The sequence below is a fragment of the Solanum pennellii genome, chromosome 3 (assembly GCF_001406875.1).
Source record: "Solanum pennellii chromosome 3, SPENNV200".
Classification (NCBI taxonomy): domain Eukaryota; kingdom Viridiplantae; phylum Streptophyta; class Magnoliopsida; order Solanales; family Solanaceae; genus Solanum; species Solanum pennellii.
The window spans coordinates 2,899,173-2,923,583 of record NC_028639.1 but is presented as its reverse complement, the minus strand read 5'-3'; the positions used below and the strand labels follow the sequence as shown (position 1 = coordinate 2,923,583).

Genomic DNA, 24,411 nt, shown 5'->3' with positions numbered 1-24,411 from the left:
ACAATAATGTAATAGGTCTAATTATATGAATTCCATCTAATAATAGTTCATTATACTATTTTGGAATTTCTAATAATACTTCTCAACTTTATGAAATCAACGACTAATCACACTTATTTCTAAACTTACTCTTATCATTAATTAAAGTTCTATTTTTGTTACATTTTTCAAGAATTATATTTAATTATATTCAAAGAATGATATAGTATTTATAGTTTCTTAAGAAATGGGCAAAGTCAATAGTGGACAAGTATTGTTGGAGATAGCAGAATTTTTGGCTAAAAACATCCTTCAACTATACCTCAAATTTAAACTACATCATTAAAGTATCATTGATCTCCAACTTTTTTTCGTTCCGAAAAAGGCAAATTATGTACGCTCACACCTTCCAATCATTTTTAATTTCCATAAGCAACAATGTCTAATTATTTTTATATTTTTCAAGAACTTCTTGTGGAAAGTAATGAAGTTATGCATAATAACTTTTGTCGATAGTCAGGTTAACTGCTCATTTTTCGTAAGATCCCTTAATTTTTTTTACAATATCTAACAAAAGGATAAAAGTTGTTCACTTACAAATACTCAAAGGATATTTTGAGCTAAAAATGTTACTTTAAGGATGTCGTTTAAGTTTGGGTTATAGATAAATGATGTTTTCTACTAAAAATGATACTTTAAGGATGTAGTTTAAGTTTGAGCTATAAATGAATGATGTTTTTGGCCAAAAATTCGAGAGAGCTCTAGACCCCAAAGTGAGAAATTCAACCTTTTTTGTGTTGTAAATATTTATATTAGTATTATTACATTAAATTTAAAGGTAAAATGACGCGGTTAAGCAAATTTATACTATTTAATTACTCATCATAATTATAATTTGCTATAATTATCACTTGCGATTAACATTAACCATTAGTTACGTGGACTGACTTTGAATTTATATAATTAACCACGTTTGTATATGTATAATTCACCACATTTGTATAATTCGCGACTAACAATTCTTTGTTTGATTTGTATTTGTACGTATACGATGGTTTGTATTTGTATATGACAATGATTTCTTTTGATTTTTCACTTTTGTCATCATATACATTCAATCTTTTTGTGTATAACTTTAAAGTTTTTATAAGCGTGTTATTTTTGAATTTTGTATAATATAATTTATATATGTAATTTGTATAATATATTTTGTATAATTGTTTAAAGTTTATATGTTTTATGTTTGTATCAATTCGTTATTTCGAGTTTGATTATATTTGTATAATTTCAGATTTTATATTACTCAATTATACAAAGACATGCGAATTATTCAAACGTACCTGCGAATTATACAAACGAGATATGAATTATTTAAATTATTGTCCTCTCTCATCCCTCTCCAAATCTCCTTCGCCTCTTTCCTCCCTCTCCCAATCTCTCATGCCAGAATATATAAATACATATGTATAATATTATCTAACCGATATACATATACAATTCACCTCTTTCCCACTGTATTCCTTCTCTCGCTTGCCTCTCTCATTCCTCTCTCAGTCTCGCTCGTCATTCTCCTCTTTATAACATGTAGCTACGAATTGTAATTAACAAAATATACTTATGAAGCATAATTAATCTATTTTTTAGTGGCTATATGCAAAAGTTTTTCAAAATTTTAAATTATAAAATTAAATATTTTTTAAAGTGGGCTAGTCCAGTGAGAACTTCAGCCCATGTAAGGTTGAATTGGAAGGAAAACTTTACATTTCTCTCTCTTCTAAAATACGTTCCTCCCGTTAAGTAATATATCGTTAAGTAATATATCATTTGCAATGTATTAAATAATTTAAAAAATATATCCGAAAGTAATAAAAATCTTAGTCAGTTACAATTAAGAAACTTCCAAAATAGGATATAAAATATCCCAAATGTATGAGATTTGTGTACTTTGTACCTATTTTAAAGGCTATCAGACTGGCCAGCCAAATTCCAAAGGATTCTACGAGGTTAGCCTGTATTGACAACTCTAGTAAGTTATTAGTTGCTTCCTCAATTCATTTTGAATGACTAGGCAAATAATAGAGTGCATATTTATTTATGGAGAAGAAATAAGGATACATTATTAGTTAAAATATTTGAAAAAAAACCAAGAAGAATATGACAGGGCAGAAGTAGAAAGGTTGAGTTTTTGTAGCTTTGGGAGAGAAGAAGGTGAATAATGTGGTTTCTTAGCAAAAAGGGTCTTTCTGGATTCTCCCCAAACTCAACTGCTGAGGAAGTAACTCAAGGAATTGATGGCTCTGCTCTTACTGCCATTGTTACAGGTTCTACTCTCTTGCTCAATTTCATATTGAACCTCCCCATTTTTTTATTTTAAGTTTCTTGGTTTAGTATTATATTATCATTATACGTTTCAGTTTATTTGTCTATTTTGACTTAGATAAAGTTTTTAATCTTGTAGTATTAAAGATGTTATGTTCGAAAATTGAAATAAAAGAGTGGCCAAACTTTTTGGGAAGGGATTAAAAATAATTTTTTTGGAGCGGACTAAAGAGGAAATTAATATAAATTTTTTGGATTCATATGTATCCTATACTTACTCAGTGGATATTCCATAAAGAAGAACTGGACTTGTTAGTTTGAATGAATTTTGTATGATTCTATGGAATGAAAAGAACCAAATAGACCAAAATGTGTATGAAGGATTCATGTAGCTCACCCTAACTGGTTTGGGATTGAGGCATAGATGTTGTAGTATTTGAAAATTGAACTGTTTATCAGCGCTCTCTTTGTCTTTGTCGATATGTGCTAGACTATTCACACTTTCACATTCATGATGGTAAACAGGAGCATCAAGTGGAATTGGTGCGGAAACTGCTCGTGTTCTTGCATTGCGAGGTGTGCATGTAATTATGGGGGTAAGGAATATCTCTGCTGGAAAACAGGTTAAAGAGACGATAATTAAAGATCTCCCGCAAGCTAAAATTGATGCCTTGGAGTTGGATCTCAGTTCACTTGCATCTGTGAAGAATTTCGCATCAAATTACAATTCTTTAGGCCTTCCTCTAAACCTGCTTATGTAAGTGCTTACTTTGAAGTCTCAGAAACCGAGAATCTTGTATTAGAGAAAGTACACATATCTGCTGTGAATCTTATGCTCATTTCTATCCCTAAGTTCTCATAAAAGGTGTGATCGTACAGGCATAAGCTGTAGATGTATGTATGTATGTATGTAAACAAAGAAACAAGAGAAAAGCATGTAGTTAAAAAGACATTAAGGGTAGCTAACGGTTGTTATGTGTCAGTTCTCAACCACAGTATGCTCCAGGTCTATATTATTAGGTAACCTTATCTTACAGTTGAAATGGAATGTCTTGAATGATTAGAGAAGTGTATAAATAAGAGTACTTTTAATATATTAAGTTCCAAATATATTCTATACAAATTCTAAGTCGACGCAACTAGACTTTACACTACATTAAATAGGTTATTCAATAAATATTGTAGGAAGCATCTATGATGAACTGTAATTCCTTATTTGAGTGTAACATATTGAACTTATTTGGTTTATCTCCAGAGTTTTCCTTCTCTGCTGTACATATGATAAGCTTTCTGTTCGCTATGATGTCAATATGAATATGGAGATCACTTTTTCATACTCCACAATTCAGACAATGCAAAATTAACATTCTGTTTTTTTAAAGTGAGCAATTTATATTACTATGTATATTGTAATGCAACCTTTTAGACGATTTCCGGCCTATATTTCATGTCCCATTGGAAGATTCAGACAATACAAAAGTAAAATTATTGAAACTTAGAAATTTAATGTTATCAATGATACTAATTTCTAATATCAGTTTTCGCTTGTATTGACAACCCCTAATTATTATGTTAATTGTCTCAAAGAAGCGATAATTCATCATAGATAATAATACCTGCATGTCCGTTTTACTTTACAATACTTAAAAATGTGACAGACTGAATCCAAGGCATTCAGATTTTGTTGCTGATATGGTAAGTTCAGTTTGCTGATGAATAATCTACAGATAATATTTTTTGAGCCTTGCTCCTACCGCCATTAGGGTGAACAGGACTTGCATTCATAGGCATGGTACTTGTGTTTTAGGCTGAATGATGAGCACAGAAGTAACTAGATAATTGCAATCTTGTGGCAAAGTAACAATGCAGGAATCATGGCAACCCCATTCGCACTTTCCAAGGATAACATTGAGCTGCAATTTGCAACAAACCATGTTGGTAAGATGCACGACTTTTCTTACTAAACACTGAAATGAACTAGTCAATGAAAATGAGAATAGAAGGGCTGGGGATTTTCTATGGAGATGATAAATTAAATATCCCCAGCCTTTGGGCCTTAAAACTAGAATTATGAGGTCAATTTTGTCGCTAAGTGATACTTGTGTATCAGTCTATGTCCTGCTTGTTATACCGACTGTGATTAACTTAGATGATACCATGTCTTGACAAACAAAATTGGCTTAGTTTATGTCTACATTGTTACTTCCTTGTCTTTAGTGCTCATGTGCCTTAGTTTGTGAGGTTTTGTTTCCTAGAGTTTCGCATAATTTTATGACATCTTTTCTAGTTAAGTATCACTTAGTGTGGGTATCCTAGTTGGTGTTTTTAGTGCTGAATGCTAATTGTTTTGTTGTCATAGTTCTCCTTCGTTTGGTAAGGTTCTATATTCTTAGATTTTTGCATGACTTCCTGACATCTGGTGTTCAAATTATGTTTTTGGTGATATTGAAGTCAAATTGCATCACAGTAAAGGATGATTGACAGAGTATATTTTATTGCAGGCCACTTCCTTTTGACAAATTTATTGCTGGACACCATGAAAAAAACAGCTCGTGAGAGTAGAAAGGAAGGGAGGATTGTTAATGTCTCCTCACGTCGCCACAAATTTTCTTACAATGAAGGGATTCGGTTTGACAAGATTAATGATCAATCAGGGTGAACATGCTTTAATCTGACATATCTTTTGAGTGCTAATTCTCTAGTTGTTGAGTCTTTGATTTTCTTCCATACAAATTTGACTAGTGTATATATTAGTGTCCCACAATGGCAGAAGATATTCTACACACTGCACAGAGTATCAGTTAAGAACTGAGTGTAAGGAACTTATCTTTGTGATCTCCCAATCTGCTCTCGTTAGGACTGAGTATCTGCGAGAAACAGGATTTAATTTCTTTGGTTGTCTTATCATCGACCAAGTTGGGATGAAAAAACATTATAACCAGTGCTACTTCCAGTGACTGCTGGAAAAAACTTATGCCCTTCACGAATTTAAAATATTTGGAGAATAATTGTTCCCTAATTCTGAGTGATGAGAGCGACAAAGATGTTTAAGCCAAAGTTATTGATCATTTATGTGCAGTCATGAGGAGTGTTTACATGTGTTGTTTCCAGAAAATAGATGAAATGTGCTTATGCCTAAAAAAACATTGTCAAAAGTCTTTGACTTATGTGGATGAATGATCCTCAGGTATAATAGACTGTCTGCATATGGTCAGTCAAAGCTTGCGAATGTGCTGCATACTAATGAACTTGCTAGACATCTAAAGGTACACACTTATCAAGTAAACTGTTTAATGTGTTTGAAGATTGAATTTTCTGATACATTTGATAAAAGTACTCTACCAGACTATACAGCTATATCATTTAAATATGTCAAGTTTGAGACCTGGTAATTGTCAAATGGATTTATCATTAACTGAAACCTCCTCAACTGTAGATATTTCCTGGAGTAGATTGAGGATTGTAAGCAGAAAAAACAAAATGGTAGAAGTTTTAGGCATTGTACTTGCTGCTACACAAGTACTTCAAAAAAAAAAACTATAATTTTCAGCATTTGTTACAAATGTTTTCAAGAAAGCATCATCGATACAGTGTCTGTCAATATGATATTGTGTTGTACACTTTTTGAGGTGCAATTCTTATCTTTTCAAGCATCAAAGTCCAGTACTCCTAGAATATCTAGTATAAGTTATATTAAATTCTCTCATTAACTAATATTACCAGGCTTACATAACCTTTTGATACCTTGCTTCACAATAATATCTAGTATAAGTAGACGATAAGTTCTTTATCCATTTTAAGAATAATAATGTGGACATTCCCTCTAGGAGTAATAATGTGGTCATTTTCTTGAAAAGGATGAGGGTGTGGAGATTACAGCGAATTCGCTTCATCCAGGAGCCATTGCCACCAACCTTTTCCGTCAGAACAGCATTATCAGTGGTAATCTCTTTGACTTCTGAGTCGTGTGTTCTGCCGATTTCTGCATGGGTGCTACATGTAAAGTTCCACTGGATGGTATACTCTTGATTGTTTGCATTGTGCTCTTGCTTCATGACTTTATAGGTGAGAAATTAAGTTAAAATTACTGGTGCTAAGAATTGACAACACCTGTCAAATGATGCTCCCTTGAGTTCGTAAGCATCTAACGAGCCAAATCTGGTTCGAAGCTGTCCATAGTGGGTCTTCTCTGTTGCTTGTTTCTGACATGTGTTCTTATGTCTTGTTCTTCACTAACGCTTGAAAATTTGTTATTTACATTTGATGGCAGCTAGATGTAACAGAAAACTAACTGGATATCTGCTACTTAGTTTTATGAGTTTTATAAACATCTTCATGATTTCGTCAATATCTCACCTCAAATTAATAGACCCTGAGAATAATGGGTTTGTGGTTTAAAGTCCTGTGATTATCCTTTATGCATTAAGCTTGTTTACATTTTACTTTTTTTTTTTCCAGAAATGTTTAATCCACTCTACTCTTTTATGTGATACAGGCATTGTTAATGTCATTGGCAAGCATGTGATGAAAAATGTTGAGCAGGTAATGTTGGAGTGTGGAAAGTCCTATTAGTTTCTTTTGTTTTAGACTAAGAATCTTTAACAAACTCACAAGGGCCACGAAATGCTAGATATGTGATTTCTAGAACTTGAATTTAACTTCGAAATCATGATTCATGAAGATTATCTATAAGTAGTGACTTTTGTCACCCTTTTTTCGTTTTTAAAAAGAAGAGTACCTCATAGGTCCTTCTTTTCATTGCTTCTATTGTTATAGTTTCAATTCCACGCCCTTATAAAAGCAGCTAGCAAATCTAGGGCACTGGGTGTCTATGAAGGTTAAGGGAATGAGATCTCTTTGACATGTATGAATTAGTTATGACATTGAATCCTTAGTTTTGGCTGTTGCACCTCTTTCTATTTGGTAGCCAAGCAATGTTGTTTGCATAAGTTTCTTCATCTATTTGCTGATGTGAAAGTGGTATCTGCAGGGAGCTGCAACAACTTGTTATGTGGCTTTGCATCCTGATGTTAAAGGTGTAAGTGGCAAATATTATGCAGACTGCAACATAGCTGAGGCAAGCCCCCAAGCTAACGATGCTGGATTGGCAGAAAGATTGTGGGATTTTACCATGAGTTTAGTTCACTAACATAACATGCAATTTTAAACCTTGCTTTCGCGTAAAGAGGATTCGCACGTTGCTGTGTTGTGTATCTTGTGGTTTGTAAAGCATTACAACACTGGGAATCTCAAACCAGGTGGCCTTTGGCTCATCCCATGTTGTGCATTTACAGCATATAGCCAGTTTCTTTGAAATTATTTTGTAAGGGGCTATGTGGTTATTCTGAAATCTGTTTTACAAGGATAATTTTGAATATCTTTGATAGTTTACCTATTTTGGTACAAAACATATCACTTACAAGGGAATGGAGACTAATACACTCCCTTGGTGTGAGGTATAAGAAATAATAATCTAGAGAACTATTTTATCCTACGTTTCGTTGGAGGTACTAGGCAATCTGGAATTATTTGTCTCACACTTAATAACTCTTGTGTTAATGAGGAATAACATTGTCAAAATGCAGGAAACGTCTTTCACATTATGACATGGTTGAAGTTTGACTCAGACACCAACACAATTCATAAGGTCAAATAGTTGATAAGAAATGTGCTGTCATATCTGATTTTGTTTAATCAGCAATATTTTCAGTTCATTGTTTACTGTACAACAAACCCCAACCTCCTGTCCACAAAAGGGGGAAGAGCAGGAAGAGATAAAGGGCTCTAATCCTATTTAATTTCCACGCTTGCTTCTTTTTGTTCTCTCTCCTATGGGGACAGCATAAATATACAAGTTTGGTACCTCAAATGTCATGTTGAAGGATCAGCTGTACATTGAATCACTTGAAGCTAGCCTCCACAATCATATGACTCCTTTCACAGCTCGGATTAGGTTATCAAATCTGATCTAAGGCACTCAACATTTTACAAACAGCTTCACTGTCCACAGATGCTACAATGAAGGTCAAAAGATTCACTGGGAAGTAAGCTTCATCTTTGTAACACTAGACCCAAGGGCGGACGGAGGTAATAAGATCAGCTGATTGATCTCGACAATGGATAAAGTTCTGTTCAAGAAGATGCTATTTTATTTCCTAGTTTCCCCCCGATGGGTCCATATTGTGCAAATCAGCTTCCTTCAAAGTTACCAACATACACTGATAGTAAACTACGAAACTGGAAAGTCTCCCATGAATGTTGTATCTGACAAAGAAAAAATCATGCTTCACCTGTCCGACCATCCAAAGGAGGACAAGGGTTTAGATCTAGCGAAGGAACCAATTTCACATGATCCCTTAAGAGTTGCTGAGACACCCGATTGGCCAGCACTGACTGTCCATCATAAAGCTCTCCTCCTGTAGTCCTCCCAAACTGCTTTCCAAGAGCATCATTTTGAGAGGATGCCAATTCCCGGAAAGCATGAGATCCTGATGGTGGCCCTCTTAAAACATCAGGATCCCAGTAAGAAGGGCCATTCATGTAAGGACTCTGTGGAAGTGGTGCTGCCTCCTGTAAGTAAACTGACTGATTAAGATGATGAAATGGAATAGCACCAGTCCCTCCAGAGAGTGGTGTTGATGAGCCAGACATGGTGATAGGACTTGATATGGGTGAGGGAGACAGCCTCCCATTTAGGTGTTGAGGTGACCTTGGATGTAAAAGAGGGCTACCAATCGGTGAGACAGGGCATGATATGTTTCTTGTAATGCTAATGTCACTGGAGATCAAAGAAGAATATCAGTGATCATAAAAGATGAGTACTAACTTCATTATTTCTCTACTATATTCAGAATTGAAATTTGAAGGCAACTGCTTTCTTTTGAAAGTTTCTCAATAAAAATTAGAGAATTTAAAAATTATAAAATGATCAAGAGAAAAGACCTGCAGTGAAAATTAGATTTTGACACTCTGGATGAGTGGGTTGCAAGTCTTTCTGATTCTGATGTAGGGATATTCCTTGCCTGTCCAATGCCCTAAGATTCATAAAGAACACACCGGTAAGATTAAGCCATGCCACAAAAGCCCAAGATGGAGATTGATAATGTTTACGTCATCAATCATACTGCAAATTTCACTTGGAGTTACTATTCAATGCATTCCGACATCATGAATTTAATATATACTCCATCCATCTCAAGTGATCTATCGTAATTTCTAAAAATACTTTTTATCTCAAATTATTTGTCATTTTAGAAGTTCAAGATAAAATTAATTTCATCTTTTTTCCATTCCTTAGTAGTAGTTAATCTTAAGGACTTCAGACGCCTAAGTAAATATTTAATGAAGAGATTATATCTAAACAATGTATGAGGATAAAGTAGTCAAAAACTCTTCCTAATTGATGTTTTCTTAAGGGGCATGTAAAAAAGAAAAATGACGGATAATTTGAGACGAAGGGAGTACTAATTAGTCCCTTTTTACCCCTTTCTATAGGGGGATGATTAGTCCCATATCTTATATATATTCCAACATGGGACTAATGAAGATCGTCTGTTCCGAGGAAGACATGCTCCCTCATAATGGTGCTAGGACAAAGCTACGAACATCTAATAATACAACTAACAGCATGATGTTGTTAATATGCATTCACCATCTCATATATGAGCATCCTCCATCTAAATCTTCTTACAGCTACCAATAAGTCAATTTTCATTTTTTACAACATTAAAGTTCACTTGCTTCATTTTAAACTCATTGTAAGAAGAACAAGGATTGTATTTTGCTAATTTGTTTTCTCTTGATGTAAAACTCACTTCTTGTCTTCCAGCCCAAAAATTTGTGCTGATGATTCTTATGAATATACTGGATTGACATAATCCAGTATATTCATAGGAATCATCCGCACAAAAAAAAGGTTCACTTGCTTCTGTTTCTATCTATCTATCTATTTATCTCTTTACACTCAAGAGTGGATCCAATATTTAAACATTTTATGGGTTTGAGGCCGGGATCCTGTACATATGTTTAGTTATCCAGTAAACAATTGCTGATCACTATTCAAAGCTACTGGGTTTGGATGAACCTATAACGTATACATTAGATCCACCCTGCTTACTCTGTAATGAATCAAGAAGCCAATTTGAAAAGTAGTTCACTTATATGTTCTTTTTTCAAAGAATGAAGCTTCTTACTATGTTATGAATCAAGAAGCTACCAAGACTACGCTCACCAATCTCACTTGAGGCTGAATACTACATATAACATCAGGGGCAATCAAATTGCACCTTCAAAGAAAGCAAAGACAAAAAAGAAGGCATTCTAACATGAGAAACATGCATGCTTGTGAAGGCACATACACAGACATCATCCTACCCTCTTTGCTTTCAATTAAATATGGGAAGAAGAACAAGATGGGAGAAGCACTAAATTTCAAGTTTACTTGACCATCCAAATGAATCTAGCTTGTTAATATCAGAAGAAGCAGCTTTTAGCCACAGGAAAGAACGTTATACAATGGCCAGCAAGTAGAAAGTTTCTCAGGATCCTTTTTTGTAATGAGCTTATCTTAGTAAATTTCCTTTTATCTCTTTTTAAGTATTTCTGATAGTTAAAAGATCATATCCTCGCAGTTCCCAAAAAAAAAAAACAGATAACAGGGACTACTTGATTAAAAAAGTATGTTCATTATTGTAAGAACCCATTCACAGACCCCACTTGTGTGATCACACTGCGTATGTTATTGTTATTTTAAGAACCCATCTTACAATAAGCTACAAACTACAGTAGACAGATTATGTAGCACACATCAAACAATATAAGACCATATTTACATATTCAGTTAAATTATTTCCTTTTCCAGAAGGAAACGACCCACTTTTAAGAACTAACCACTCTCTGAGTCGCATGCGACAAGTTCATAGTACTGAATACATATTCCAGTACATTATTATCGACATCTGCATTGGTATTGTATGAGCTTCAAATATACTTGAACTCATCGTAATCAGGAAAGTAACTTAAGATTATATGCCGTCAACTTTCAAATAAAGGATATATGTAACCAATCAGTTAATTTTGCCAAAACTAATTGCTGATCCAAAATTACATTATGGTCACAGAAGAACAAATGTGTCGGTGTACTTTTATCAGTACCATCAGCACATCCTTCATGTTTCTGAAAAGAAAGAGAAATGACTACCAATGCCGTAACAGCAAAGAGGAAAGAAGACTAAATTAAACAGAAGTGTACCAGAGACTTAACACCATTTGCTCCTGCACATGGAGGATCTGCAGGTGGAGAAATATTTGGCTTCTCCAGAGTTGCCACATTTTTCACAAAAGGATGATCCAATAGCTGAGCAGCAGTAGGACGAAGACGGGGCTCACGCTGCAAGCACTTCCTCACAAAATCTTTAGCTTCATCTGAGAGCTGTTCTGGTATAGTTGGGAGCTCTTTACTATTCCCAATCTTAAACATAGCAGCAACCTTTGGGCCAGAAGACATCAAACACCACATGTAAAAGGTCAGGGGAAAGAACTGGCATTGCACAACTTGCTATCTCAAACTAAACTATGGGCTATGGCAAACCATTAATCTACAGAAAATTTCCAGAAGAAAAAACAAGCAGGAAATGCTCAATTAATGGTCTCTCGACCAAATTACTCACCCCTTCATACTGGCTAAAAGGAGGTTTTGATGTAGCCATTTCTAAGACGGTGCACCCAAGACTCCATATATCAACAGCAAGGTTGCAGCCACTAGAATTCTTTATAACCTGAAACAACAGGTAAGAGGCACTTTGGAGTCAAACCATAAGTAGCCAAGGCACATAAAAAACTTTAAAATACTTCCCAAATCAATCCTTACCTCAGGGGCCATCCAGTAAGGACTTCCCTTGAATGATAATGGACATGACTGCCCTGTGATCTGCAAATTTGTGATTGAAAAATTAAAGATATGAGTTTCAGCTTGAAGAGCACACCTACAGAGGGAAAAATATTCAGATGGCACAAGGTTGACAATAGCACAAGTGCATTACTTAAGGAATTGAATTCTGTACTTAACAATTTCCACCAAAAACAAGGAAAAAGCAGATGATAAGAAAACGATATATCCATAATCCATTCAACAGCAGTATTAATTAGATGGAAAAGCAGATCTGGAAGGGGGGAAATCCATACGCTATCTCCAATTGATAATTTCATCCAGTAATCAAGATCATCTAAAATTACAACGCCCTTAGAAGTCTATGCTTAAGCTTACATGTTTTGCCATTCCAAAGTCTGCTAGCTTTATGCGCCCATTTGGATCAACAAGAATATTTGCTCCTTTAATATCTCTGTGAAAATGCAGAGTTAGACAATCAGGGCACGCAGATAAAGACTGCTAAAAGAATGAAACTTAACATAAATAATGTAACCAAAAAAGCATTATTACCTATGCACTGTGTTTTTAGCATGTAAAAATGCAAGCCCTGATAAGATTTGTTGAGTATAACTACGGATCGCTGCTTCTCCAAATGCACCATATTCTTGTAAAAGCTTATAAATGGACCCACCCGATACATATTCCAAGTAGATATACAGTTTATCGCCAACCTGATTGAGGTAAACAATTCAGAAGAAATGACAGCTCAAAAACATGACAATTTCAGCAAGCAAAAGTATATGGCTCTCATATGATAAGGTTTATAATCATTGCCACTTACATTGGATCTAAGATTTGGAGTGCTACATTTTTATCAATTTCTTTTTATCAAGTATTTTGACCAAATTATTTAATTAAAATATCAAGATCTTAATTGATAAGGCTGCTAATATCATTTGAAGCTCACCGTTTCTGTCCCGTAGTACCGAACAATGTTTGGATGCCTTAATCGGCTTAACAATGCAATCTCCTGCAAAATATTTGAACATAAGAGCATACTCAAAAATGAAACATTTCATATTTTGACACAGGAACCAACAACTCTAAGCAGTCCACAAACATTAAACCTTTGTTAGACTGTTCCCTATATGATAAACTTACTTGTGCCAACTGCTTTGCACTTTCCTTTGACTTTGCGTCATCTGAAAATAATGTAACCTCCTTCATTGCACACATTTCACCACTATCACTGCAGAATAGACAAGGCCAGGTATTAAACAATAAGGCTGTCAATCTTTGATTTGCACATGCCAATGGGCACACATAAGCAACATGTTGGATTTGTATTTACTTCAAAAGGCCAAGTTCAATAATATACCTATTAAAACCAACATAAACATGGCCAAATGTGCCTCTTCCCAGCAATTTTCCTTTTTTCCAACGAGAGCCAGGGCTTGCAAGGTTCTCGGCTCTACCTGGACTACGAGGCACCGAGGGAGATGTTGCAACTGAATTAGAATGTGAAAAGGGCGAAGAGTTGGAAATTGTCAAAGGAGGAAGAGGCAAAGGGTGACTTTGTGCTTTTCCATCATCAGGCCAACTAGTCTGCAATTCAGCGGCTCCACCAACAGCCCTAGGATGAATTGGTGTGACAGCGCCACTATGAATTCTCGAGCTAGGTCCCGGACTTGTCATCCTAGGACTAGGAATAGGAGAGTACTCTGGACTTCCTCTACAAGGCTGCCAAAACAGTTGTCCAGACATATCTCCTCCCATTGAATTATGTCCAGAATTCTGACCAGACCCTGGGCTTGAACAATGGCCAGATCCAAGTGAAGGAAGATCTGGATAAGCTCTTCCTGCCCATAGAGTAGAACTAGTAACTTGCTCACTTGCAGCAGCTCTCATAGGACTTCTAGAAGGACTTGACATAGAACTATCGGGAGCACTGCAAAAGGCTCCAGGAGGAGGCACCTGTAGAGTGGTCACATGACTACTTAAAGGCCTTCTTTTAGGAGATACGGAGGAAACGTTTCTACTTGGTGAAAGACTAACTGGTCTTGTCATTTCTTTCAAGCTAATTTGTCCAACTGCAGATTGATCCTTAACAACCAAACTTCAAAACCAACAAGAAAAAAGAATTTGTGTCAATCAAGGTACTATAATTACTTATCAAAAGAAAGCACCAAATGTTTTAACAAGAAAAAAAAACAAGCCAAAGCAATTAAAGCATGCCAAGGGAAAAAGCGCCAACTTTTGAAAGAAAAGAATCTATAATGACCAAATTTTCTTCCAAATGACCTTCTAGATTAGCTAACCTGGAAGGATTACCAGCAGCAGTTCTGCTCCCAGTTTCATAATCAGTTGCAAGTGGACTACGCTGACGTGAATCAATAGGGTCATCACTCTCAATAGAGCACTCGCTTGAAATAGATGCAAAGACAAGCTCTCCATCGGTATCTGCAGGGTCGAGTCTGTGCCTGATGCATGCAGGTTTGGGGAGAGGCAGAAACAAGGATGGCTTTGAGGCCTTCTCTACTCTGGACTTTGCTGATGGACTTATCCCAGAATCCGACCTACCTACATTTGCTGGACGCACACCGGGAAGTGGTAGTGGTTGGGCCAGAGGCCTTTCAGCAAAGCTTTGACATCTTGATACATGTTTAGAAGGTGATGACGCTCTTGATTGTGCTTGGGATAGAGAACCCTTCTCAGAAGCAATGTCACTGTTATGCCTTCTAGAACCTCCTGATTTACCGGGAGATTTAACTTCAGCTGGACTCTTAAACTTGCGATGCAATGTATCAATAAAACTTTCTTTTGTTGGTTTCTTCTTAGCTTCTTTTGATGATTTCCACCATGAAGGCATATTTCCTTGTGCTAAAAATTAGCAAAATCAATAGGCAACTTACTACAACATAATTTCCAAATACCAGCCTTATATTGGACAATAAACCTGCAAGCAGAAAAAGACTAGCATGCTTTAGTTAAGAATTTGGAGATAATAGAATCTTAATCTGTTGCTGTAATGCATATGCCAATCCCTCCATTTATTTGAAATTAAAATTTCTAAAGATAAATACTACATATAAATATTTCAACATAGGCATGATATTGATCCACCCCAGATAAACTATCCACCTCAGTGTCCCCCCCCCCCAGGGGACGATCAGTGTGGCGGTTAGGTATCTTTAGACAAAATAGTGGTCTTTCAAGATTGATTGTTGTGTGTCAGCACTCAGCACGACCAAGGACATGCTTGTAGAGTTACAGATGACAGAATTGGTCAACAAAAGCAATCGGCTTCATGATACAACCATGGTAACCAATGCTTATGTCACTTCATCAAAAAAAGAATGTTGAGAGAATCAATTAGAGACCAAATAGTTAAGATTCTGGACAAGCACAACTAAGATAAGACGATCAAACCTTAGTTCACCTTCTTATTGATTTGTGTGAACAGATATTTGGTTCCAACAATTTAACTGTCACTTATAAATCATCTGCATAATAAAACAGAAATTCGCACCCTGGTTCTTAATTTATTTATTTTTTACAGATAACTAGGCAATTTTACAAGAAACTTCCAACCGAACCACTTAAACACTAATCAGCCATGAACATGAAGTTAACCCGTGATCTAGTTCAAGGAAATAACTCCCTTCGGACACCAACCCTTTCCGATAAGTCTTTCTGACACTAATCTTGAAAGTGTGGAATCAAAATTTATTTTTACTTTTTCACCTCTCAATAACGAGTTCCCTCAACCTGCTTCTACTATTTTATGTTATCCCATTTCAAAGATTAATGGGTCTCCTAATATGAGAGAACCCTCAGCTCATCCAGAATGAAATTCATTTACAGTACCCAAATCTTCTTCAGGAATCACAGCAAAAAGATATTACTTTTCATTTCTTGCCATCTCCCCGTGTTTGCATCAAACCAATAGATACATAACACATATCTTTTACATAAACTCTCATCCATGGTTAATCAATGTTCCAATTTTGCAAGTAGTGTTCCTCTTAGAAACAAATCAATTTAATTGGGTCGATTATGTTACTGATCTTTTCAGAGTTGAGCACAGCAATCATCATGATTTCAAAAACTCAAAAAACACAGCCTTTCCACACAGATCTAAAACACTAACAATGCACTTAAACTAGTAAAAATAACAAAAAGCACAGATTAACAAGTATAACAGCCAGAAATGAATTCCTAAAAATTGAAAAGAAAGATCACCGAAACCTCACCTCTAAAGTTCTCTGCTGTCACATATCGAACACAAACAGCTCGCTTCAGATTCGGCCTCCTGAATCCAACTCAGACACTACTAGCTCAAAATGAAACCCTAGAAAAATCTCAGCTTCCCTCTCCCCTCTCCGAGATTTTCCCAAGAGACGGAGAAAGAGAGATATAGAAAAGAGAAGAGAAGGTTCAGGAATTCGAATTGGAGAAAGTTAATTTGAAGAGATCGCGTAAGAATTGAGATGGAGTTTTAGAGAGAGAGAGAAAGGAGTGAGAAGAGCAGCTAAGTAAGAGAGAGAAACAGAGTGGAGTGGAAAAGAGGTGTCTCACAACTTAATATTATCCCTATATTCGGCGTGAATTATTAGTTTTTCTTTAAATTATTAACATTTTGAAAATACTTTTAATTGATCGGACTTAAGTATACTCTCGATTTTACAACATTCTAAATTATCATCGAGTTTATAAGTATTTTCAATATTTTCTTTTGATCTTTTATTAAGAGTTTCATGTTATTATAAGAGTTTAACATTGTTTATTACGTCATGTGGCCAATCAAAGTTTAAAGTTTAGTTAATAAAATAAAAAAATCTCTCAAGTATTTTAAGATGATTACTAATTCAAAATGAAATTAATAATTTGCTCCAAGTTAATATTTTCAATATTTCTCATAAGTTATATAAAAAAATATTTACTATGATGAAATTTATCTTTAATAGTAATATTTATGACAAATCTTGTAGTAATAGATTTGAGAATCGCAATTAGATTTCAAATTTAATATCTAACCACTACTATTTATTTTTCCCAAAATACTAAAGTTGCATTTGAAACAATACAAGGGGAAAATTCTTTTGGCTACAAATATTTTCAATTTTTTTGAATTATATTTGCTTCATAGTTTTTGCAAGAAAATATGTATTGTATTTTTTGTCAAGTAAGAAGAAAAAAAATGTAACTTCTTAAAAAAATGTGACTTTTTTTTTAAAAAAAAAAATGTGATAAAAGAATAAAATGAATATTAACCTATCTCTATCTTTATAAATGAGAAAAATTGTTATCAATAAATTTTCGATGTAAAAGATAAATATTAAACATAGAATTATAAAAAAAATTAAGATACAATATATATATATATATATATATATATTATTTTTTTTCGCTCAAATTTGTTTCACCCAACTCTTGTACCAAAATTGTAGTATAATAATGAAAAGAATTAAAATAATAAATGAGAGTAGTAATAATTACTATGAAGCACGGAAATAAATTTTATAATTATGAAATAATTAAAGTTTGGGATTCCATTGTGTGCTCCTTATTTATTTCTTTATTGTTTCCGTTATCTAATATAAACTTATTCCATTCTTGTTAATTTATTTATTATTTATTTATAGACTTGTGAAGTGTTGTATTTTCTATGATATGGACAATCTAGAGCACCTTAGTACTTGAAAGTGACACAAAAAAGTAAAATAATTTAATTTTCCTTGTTCATTTATTTTTTTTTTAAATAATTACATAAATCTCCCCTAAAGTTTAAATATGTAAATATTTGATTATGTACTTCTATTTTGTATTTTATTAAACAGTCTCGTCATTATTTATTCAACTTCTTCAAATAAAGAAAGAAATAAAAATAACTAAATATTACAAATAAAAAAATTAAATAAATTGTAACAAAATAAGTGAAAATTATTATTTTCCCAACCCATCAAAATCTAGAATATTACTAATATATAATATATTTGGGCATAAAGAAATTTGCCTTTTGGTTTAATTAAAATAATCCCACTTGTCGGGAATAATTGATAAACTAGTAGGGTCCTTTTTCTTCTAACCTTAAGAATTAAGGCCCCTAAAATGCAAAAAAAAAAAGGCCTAAAAAAAAAAGGAGGCAATTTCTCTTTAAGATATGTAATAAACTTTTGTTTTGTCAATATACAATATATATTTTAAAAAATGACAATAAAAATGCTTAAAATTTTAAGAAAAATATCTTGACAAAGGACATAATGGTGAATCTAAGGAGATACACTTTTGTATTATTATCAATTTTTAATTAAATACGTGAAATAAAGATGATTTGTCTTTGTTTCAATATACTCGTAATATTTTTATTTATATATATTTTTTAAAAAATATATTAATTAAAAGGAATTATTTTATTTTTATTTTTATTTATATCTTAAGATATACTCAATTTCTCTTCAATGAATTTTACCTATTTATTTGACATAATTAAAGTATCTATAATCTTCAAAAATAACAAATATTAAGAATAAAGTGGAAAACATAAATGACTAATTTTATCTTAAACTTTTAAAATAACAAATATTTCAAATAAAAACTACAAAAATATTGAGAAATTATAAAATTTGATATAAATATTAAATTTCTAAAACAAAATAAATTAAGTGTTCTCTAAGAAAAAAAGACTTCAAATCCCCAGTGTTGCTTCAATTTATCTTTTAAATAGGATTTTGTATGACACCAATTGATCCTCCAATTTCCATATGAGTTTCTCTGTAAGTTGTTGGAGGACTTCTTAATGCTATTTAAGAGAAATCAAAATGAAAATTGAAGAAACAATTGGTGTAGTTTATACAACCCAGTTTGAAAAAAAATAGATTGATACACCACTATAGATTTTTGGAATCCGATTTCTCGTAAGAACGCTAAAACTTGTTTTTATTGTAAAAATGGATGAAAGAGAAGAAGAAAATAGAAATTTAGTATAGTGAGTCGAGTTGGAGTTAAAAGAGAAAATTGAATAATTTTAATTGAAATTTAGTAATCCTACTTGAAATATGAGTGATAAGTCTAGAGACGACAAAGTTATAAATGGTCACATAGTATAACAGAAGATAAAACTTATTATTGAATAAAAATTGTTGCTTAAATATGTTAAGAATATACTTATAAATTATTTCATATATTTATTTTTATTTGTCTCTTTCTTATAAAATCAAGAAAAGACTATTTATTTATTTTTCTATTTTACCTCAATATTAAATATTTATTTTTTTGATATCATTTATCAAGATTTATACTGTTCATCAATTAATATGAGTATGATATTGTGCCAGAAAATTGTTTCTTAAATGACGTTTAAAATTTAAAAATGTACAAATAAAAGGAAATGAAAAATTGTATTTAATGTTTTTGCTAGTTTAGAAAATACTTTACCTATTGGAAGGACTTTTTGAAAAATTATTAATAATTAAAAAAAATATAGCAAGAATCATAATAACGACATGTCAATTGTTATTATGATTAAGACGTTGTGCTTAAAAAATAAGATAAACTTTTCGTGATGATAGTAAAATAATATATATCAAAATAATTTATATTAAAATCAAAGTATTTCTTTTTAGAAAAAATAAAATAATCTTGATACTGAAATAGAATAAAAATAACAGTAAAAACTTATCGAGTTCATAGGTCGTGGCAAATCACTATTTTGAAAGCACTTGTGACTCGATTGGGATGCAAGCATTATGGTGGATTGCTCTCCAAGATTCCATAGTCACTTTGAAACATGTTTCCTCGAGATTTCAACTTGATTAAGATATAAATCGTAATGACTGATCGTTTTTTAAGGTTCTACAATCACTTTGAAAATGGGTGCACTCCGTGATTGAAAGTTTGAAATCTGTATGATAAAAAATTGCTTAGAATACAATCAAAGAAGAACAACTTCAAAAAAAAGAAGAGAATTTTCAATGTTTATTTTGTTCACAGGTACATCGTTTATATAGGCCAAGGACATACGTTACAAAAAGAAAATTAATTGGGAGATAAATAAAATTTTAAATCAACAGACTAAATAAGTCAACACGGAGAATTGAAAAACGGTTACAAAATGTAAATAAGATGTATCAATAATTAATTCAGTTTGAATAATATCAATGTATTCACACTTGTTTTTGAAACAATGTATTTGAACACTTTTTCGGTAGGCTCAAAAATATTTTTTTATCTAAAAATCATATTTTTATCTAAAAATCATATTTGCAGTTCTTACCCTTCGAGTGCACATAAGAACCGACATAGGCTAAATCATGAATTGAGATGATTTTATCTGTGGTAATGTGAGACTAAAAAAAAATAGGTTACTGAGTCTTGTATCTAGGGTTAGGATAAATACCGAAAATCAAACTAATTTGATGTTTTGATTTCGATTTAATATTTCTAAAACTTTGATACTTTAGTATACCAATTCAAAAATTTTAAAAAACTAAACTCAAAGCCCAAACTACTTTCAAATAAACTTATACCCAGCCTATGTCCATTCTCATTCCCTTTTCCTAATATATAGTACAACAAACAATACAATTATCGCTAGTTCAGAATCTAATTATGTGTCTTTACTTTAATTTTTATAATTATAAGTCGTACCACATTTACTTCACATTTAGATACATGTATCTCGGATACGTATAAGTTATATTGGTTATATGTGTTTGATAGTTGATTCGGGTACCACACTTGGTATAACATATCCTCATGATTAGATTGAATATCTCGCCTGATATATATTACTTATTGGCTTGGGTACCTCACTTTGTACATGTATATCTACATATGATTGCCTCGAGTACCACGTATATATAACTCTTGGTACAAAATATCCTTATAGTTGGCTAGAGTATCACACTTATATATACTAATAGTTTACTCTAGTACCTCACCTGGTATAGAGATATCCATATATGATTGGGTCAGGTACCACATTGGTACACTAACATTTTAATTTTGAGTTCCATTAGAGGATCAAGTATTTATTTATGATTCCTCGTGTGAATCGATTTTACTTCTTCAAAATGTGATTGTCGCATGTTGGATCCTTGAGTGGTCCGGGTTACTTGAAAGAAGTGATAAATCATATGTGCCTTTTTATGTTGATGTTGTTCTTGATTATTGTGCATATAGGGTGAGGATTGGGAGTCTGAATTATATTATACTTGTGATTATATATTATTTATTTATTTAACAACTCCGTTTTTAGGGGTTTATTTCTGCATCATTATTTTAACTATTTTGTTGAATTTATGAAACTCAATTGTTTAATTGTCTAAATTGTTTTTACTATTAGGTTAAGTTTATTGATATATGAGTATATAACTTTAAGGTTGGGATGGTGAGAGCGTGTAGATAGAGACTTTGGGGTGATGTAACTTTCATGTTGCATGCTTCTTTCTGAATGTCTATTTTATTTATGTTGTATACTCTGGTTGTAAGAATTCACTGATATTTCATAGCTGAAAACGATGATGATCTGTCGCAGCTTCCATCCTCTTTCCTTACAATGAGAGTTATGTCATATTTCTTTTATAAATTGTACTCATAGAAGCTCTTGTATCTATTTAGACTAGTTTCTTAGGAGTTTTAGTATGTTCCTTATAAAATAACTTTGGAGGTTTAAATCTATTTATAGTGATTTCTTAACCATTTAAGATGTTAGCTCATGATTCATTATTTTTACGCATTTTTAAATTCAAATTGGGTAGTAAGTATTCTCCTATCCAGGTGTTAGAGTAGGTGATGTAGAGGTGTATTAAGAATTTCGAAATGATGGATGCACTATTACAAAAATATTGATCTAAGATATAAATTTAATTGATTCGACATTTAAGTTTCTATTACTTCGAAAAACATTAATTTTTTAATAATATAGGTCCAAAATTGATTAATTAATTTTATATATATATATATATTTATATATATATATTGTTGGGTTTTATTTGCCCTGATTTCTTACCATAAATAGGTTTTCCTTTTAGGAAAAAGTTTTGAATTGACTAATCCTTTTTTTGGTAGGAAAAGGTTTAGGACTCTATAAATAGAGACATGTTCCTTCTAACTTAATCAGCATTCACAATGTAGTCTTAATGGCTTTAAGAGTTTTGGTTAGGGGGAGAATTTATGGGTCACAAGTTGGATACGTTATCACTTGTGTGAACCTCCCATGTATTCCGAGTGAATTGGTTGAGGTTGTTTCTTTCTGTATTTTGTACTCTCATATTTATAGTGGATTGCTCATCTCCTTTGTGGACGTAGGTCGATTGACCGAACCACGTTAAATCTTTGTGTCTTTTGGTATAGTTCTCGTTGTCTTCTTACTCGTGGTCTTTTGAGGTTTGCTTTGCTAGCTTCCGCATTTACACCTGCTTATTTTCGTTCCTAACATATATATATATATATATATATATATATATATATAATGTCAAAAGTGCTACCAATAACCACATAGAGAGGTGCTATCTAATTTTAGAAATAAAAATAGAACAAGGTAAATATAAATTTCAAATTTCTAACCTCACGCAAAGAGGTGCACCCAATTATCATCACATTATATAGTACTCCAAGTGTGGATTTATACATGTATATTCTAAATTTTTAAAATTGTCGAACTCATAAATAGATCTCTAAACTTGTTATGGTTTCCCTTTAGGTACCTCAACTACGTCATTTTCCTATTGAATTATTGAACCACCATAATTTGTTCCTTTTAAACATCGTTGGCTAATTTTGATCGGCTTTTCTATTGTACTTGCATTCAATTATGTTCGTATTGTAATGATTTTGATTGAAGGAATGAAGACAAACTATGTGTTAGTCTCATTTGTTTTCTAATGTGTTCAAATGACTTGAAGTAAAACACAATTATTCTCAAACAGTTTCACTATCTATTAGACTAATGAGTTTTGGAACAACATATATATTCTCTATCAATACCCCTCACAAAATATGGTTCCACATCAGCCAACGGTGTTTAATATGAACAAATTATGGGTGGTTCAATGATTCAATAGGAAAATAACATAGTTGAGGTACTTGAAAGGAAACACCAAACAAGTTTAGGGAGTTGTTTTTGTATTTGAGCCTTCTCTTTAATATTACTTGCAATAACACATATTGTATGTATCATGTGTCATGTATGTATACGTATTATATGCATGCATATCAATTTGTTCAATTTTATACAAATATAATTGAGTATTTGTGCATATCCAAAGTTTGAGGATCATATGTCAGCTAAAATCAAGTTTAAAAGACACGTATTTATGTATAATGCCTATCTTATTCTCTATAATCTATATAGATAAACAAAATTTTGACCGTCATCAATAAAATATTTACTAAATAAAAATTTAAAATCTTATTTACAATATAAAAATAGATATTTTTTAAAAGAAATCATCAAGAACTATATCTTATTTTTATCATATTATAGATTCCGTTAAAATTAATATATATTTTTTAAGTTTGTTCATTTGTTCCATTATAGAACAATATTAGCTTAGGTATTCAATCAATATATTTCACTTTTCTTTCAATTTTGGATGAAATAAATATGCTTATATGAAATTTGTTTATAGATTAAAAAAATATATTAATGAACTAAAAATAGTATATAAAAAGGGAGGAAAATATAAAAGGGAAACTTACATAAATATACTATAATAAAAAAATATTTACCATTTATAGCAATAATATTTTTACCTCACTTGATCACTTTTAATTCATTTATAATACAAGTTTAATACATTTTACAAAGAACAATTTATTATTCACATATAATACAAATTTTAATGATGAATAATATATTTATCACACATTTTAATACACTTATAATACAATGTGACAATTTTTTTACCAAACAAACATAATATATTTCAAAAAACAATTATAATTCATATATATTGCATACATAATTCACTTTTAATACATATTACAGATTTAACAAAGCATTGCTATAAATGGTAATAAACAAAAAATATCGCTAAAATCAGTAATTATTTTTTAAAATGTATTAATTTATGTAATTTTTTCAATATAAAAATTGATAATGCAAGGAGTAGATTATACATTTAAAAAAGGTCAATTAAGAAAAATAGCTACTGTCTTATTTTTAACTTATTTTAAGTCATTTTAAACTTACCTTATTCTTGAGACCTTACTAAACAGTTTAACTTATTTTAAGTTATTTT

General features: G+C 32.2%; 2 protein-coding genes across 3 annotated transcripts; one reads left to right on the top strand and one right to left on the bottom strand.

The window, feature by feature from the left end:
* The first annotated feature begins 1,963 nt into the window (after positions 1 to 1,963).
* On the top strand, positions 1,964 to 7,792 carry LOC107014198 (short-chain dehydrogenase TIC 32, chloroplastic-like). 2 transcript variants are annotated; one of them, XM_015214048.2, is made up of 8 exons: positions 1,964 to 2,300; positions 2,824 to 3,055; positions 4,157 to 4,236; positions 4,800 to 4,953; positions 5,495 to 5,564; positions 6,156 to 6,240; positions 6,794 to 6,840; positions 7,289 to 7,792. In XM_015214048.2, the coding sequence occupies exons 1-8, from the start codon at positions 2,195 to 2,197 to the stop codon at positions 7,445 to 7,447; spliced, it is 933 nt and encodes a 310-aa protein (XP_015069534.1). In that variant the 5' UTR covers positions 1,964 to 2,194; the 3' UTR covers positions 7,448 to 7,792. The 2 variants fall into 2 exon arrangements, with proteins under 2 accessions (XP_015069534.1, XP_015069533.1); XM_015214047.2 differs by having other exon boundaries at positions 1,968 to 2,300; positions 5,486 to 5,564.
* Positions 7,793 to 7,915: 123 nt separating this feature from the next.
* Positions 7,916 to 16,741, bottom strand: LOC107014195 (mitogen-activated protein kinase kinase kinase YODA-like). The gene is made up of 12 exons (XM_015214044.2): positions 16,420 to 16,741; positions 14,485 to 15,122; positions 13,545 to 14,282; positions 13,328 to 13,415; positions 13,134 to 13,196; positions 12,737 to 12,897; positions 12,563 to 12,638; positions 12,167 to 12,226; positions 11,967 to 12,074; positions 11,549 to 11,785; positions 9,241 to 9,332; positions 7,916 to 9,076 (listed from the first exon to the last, which is right to left on the bottom strand). The coding sequence occupies exons 2-12, from the start codon at positions 15,033 to 15,035 to the stop codon at positions 8,578 to 8,580; spliced, it is 2,673 nt and encodes an 890-aa protein (XP_015069530.1). The 5' UTR covers positions 15,036 to 15,122; positions 16,420 to 16,741; the 3' UTR covers positions 7,916 to 8,577.
* Positions 16,742 to 24,411: the final 7,670 nt, after the last annotated feature.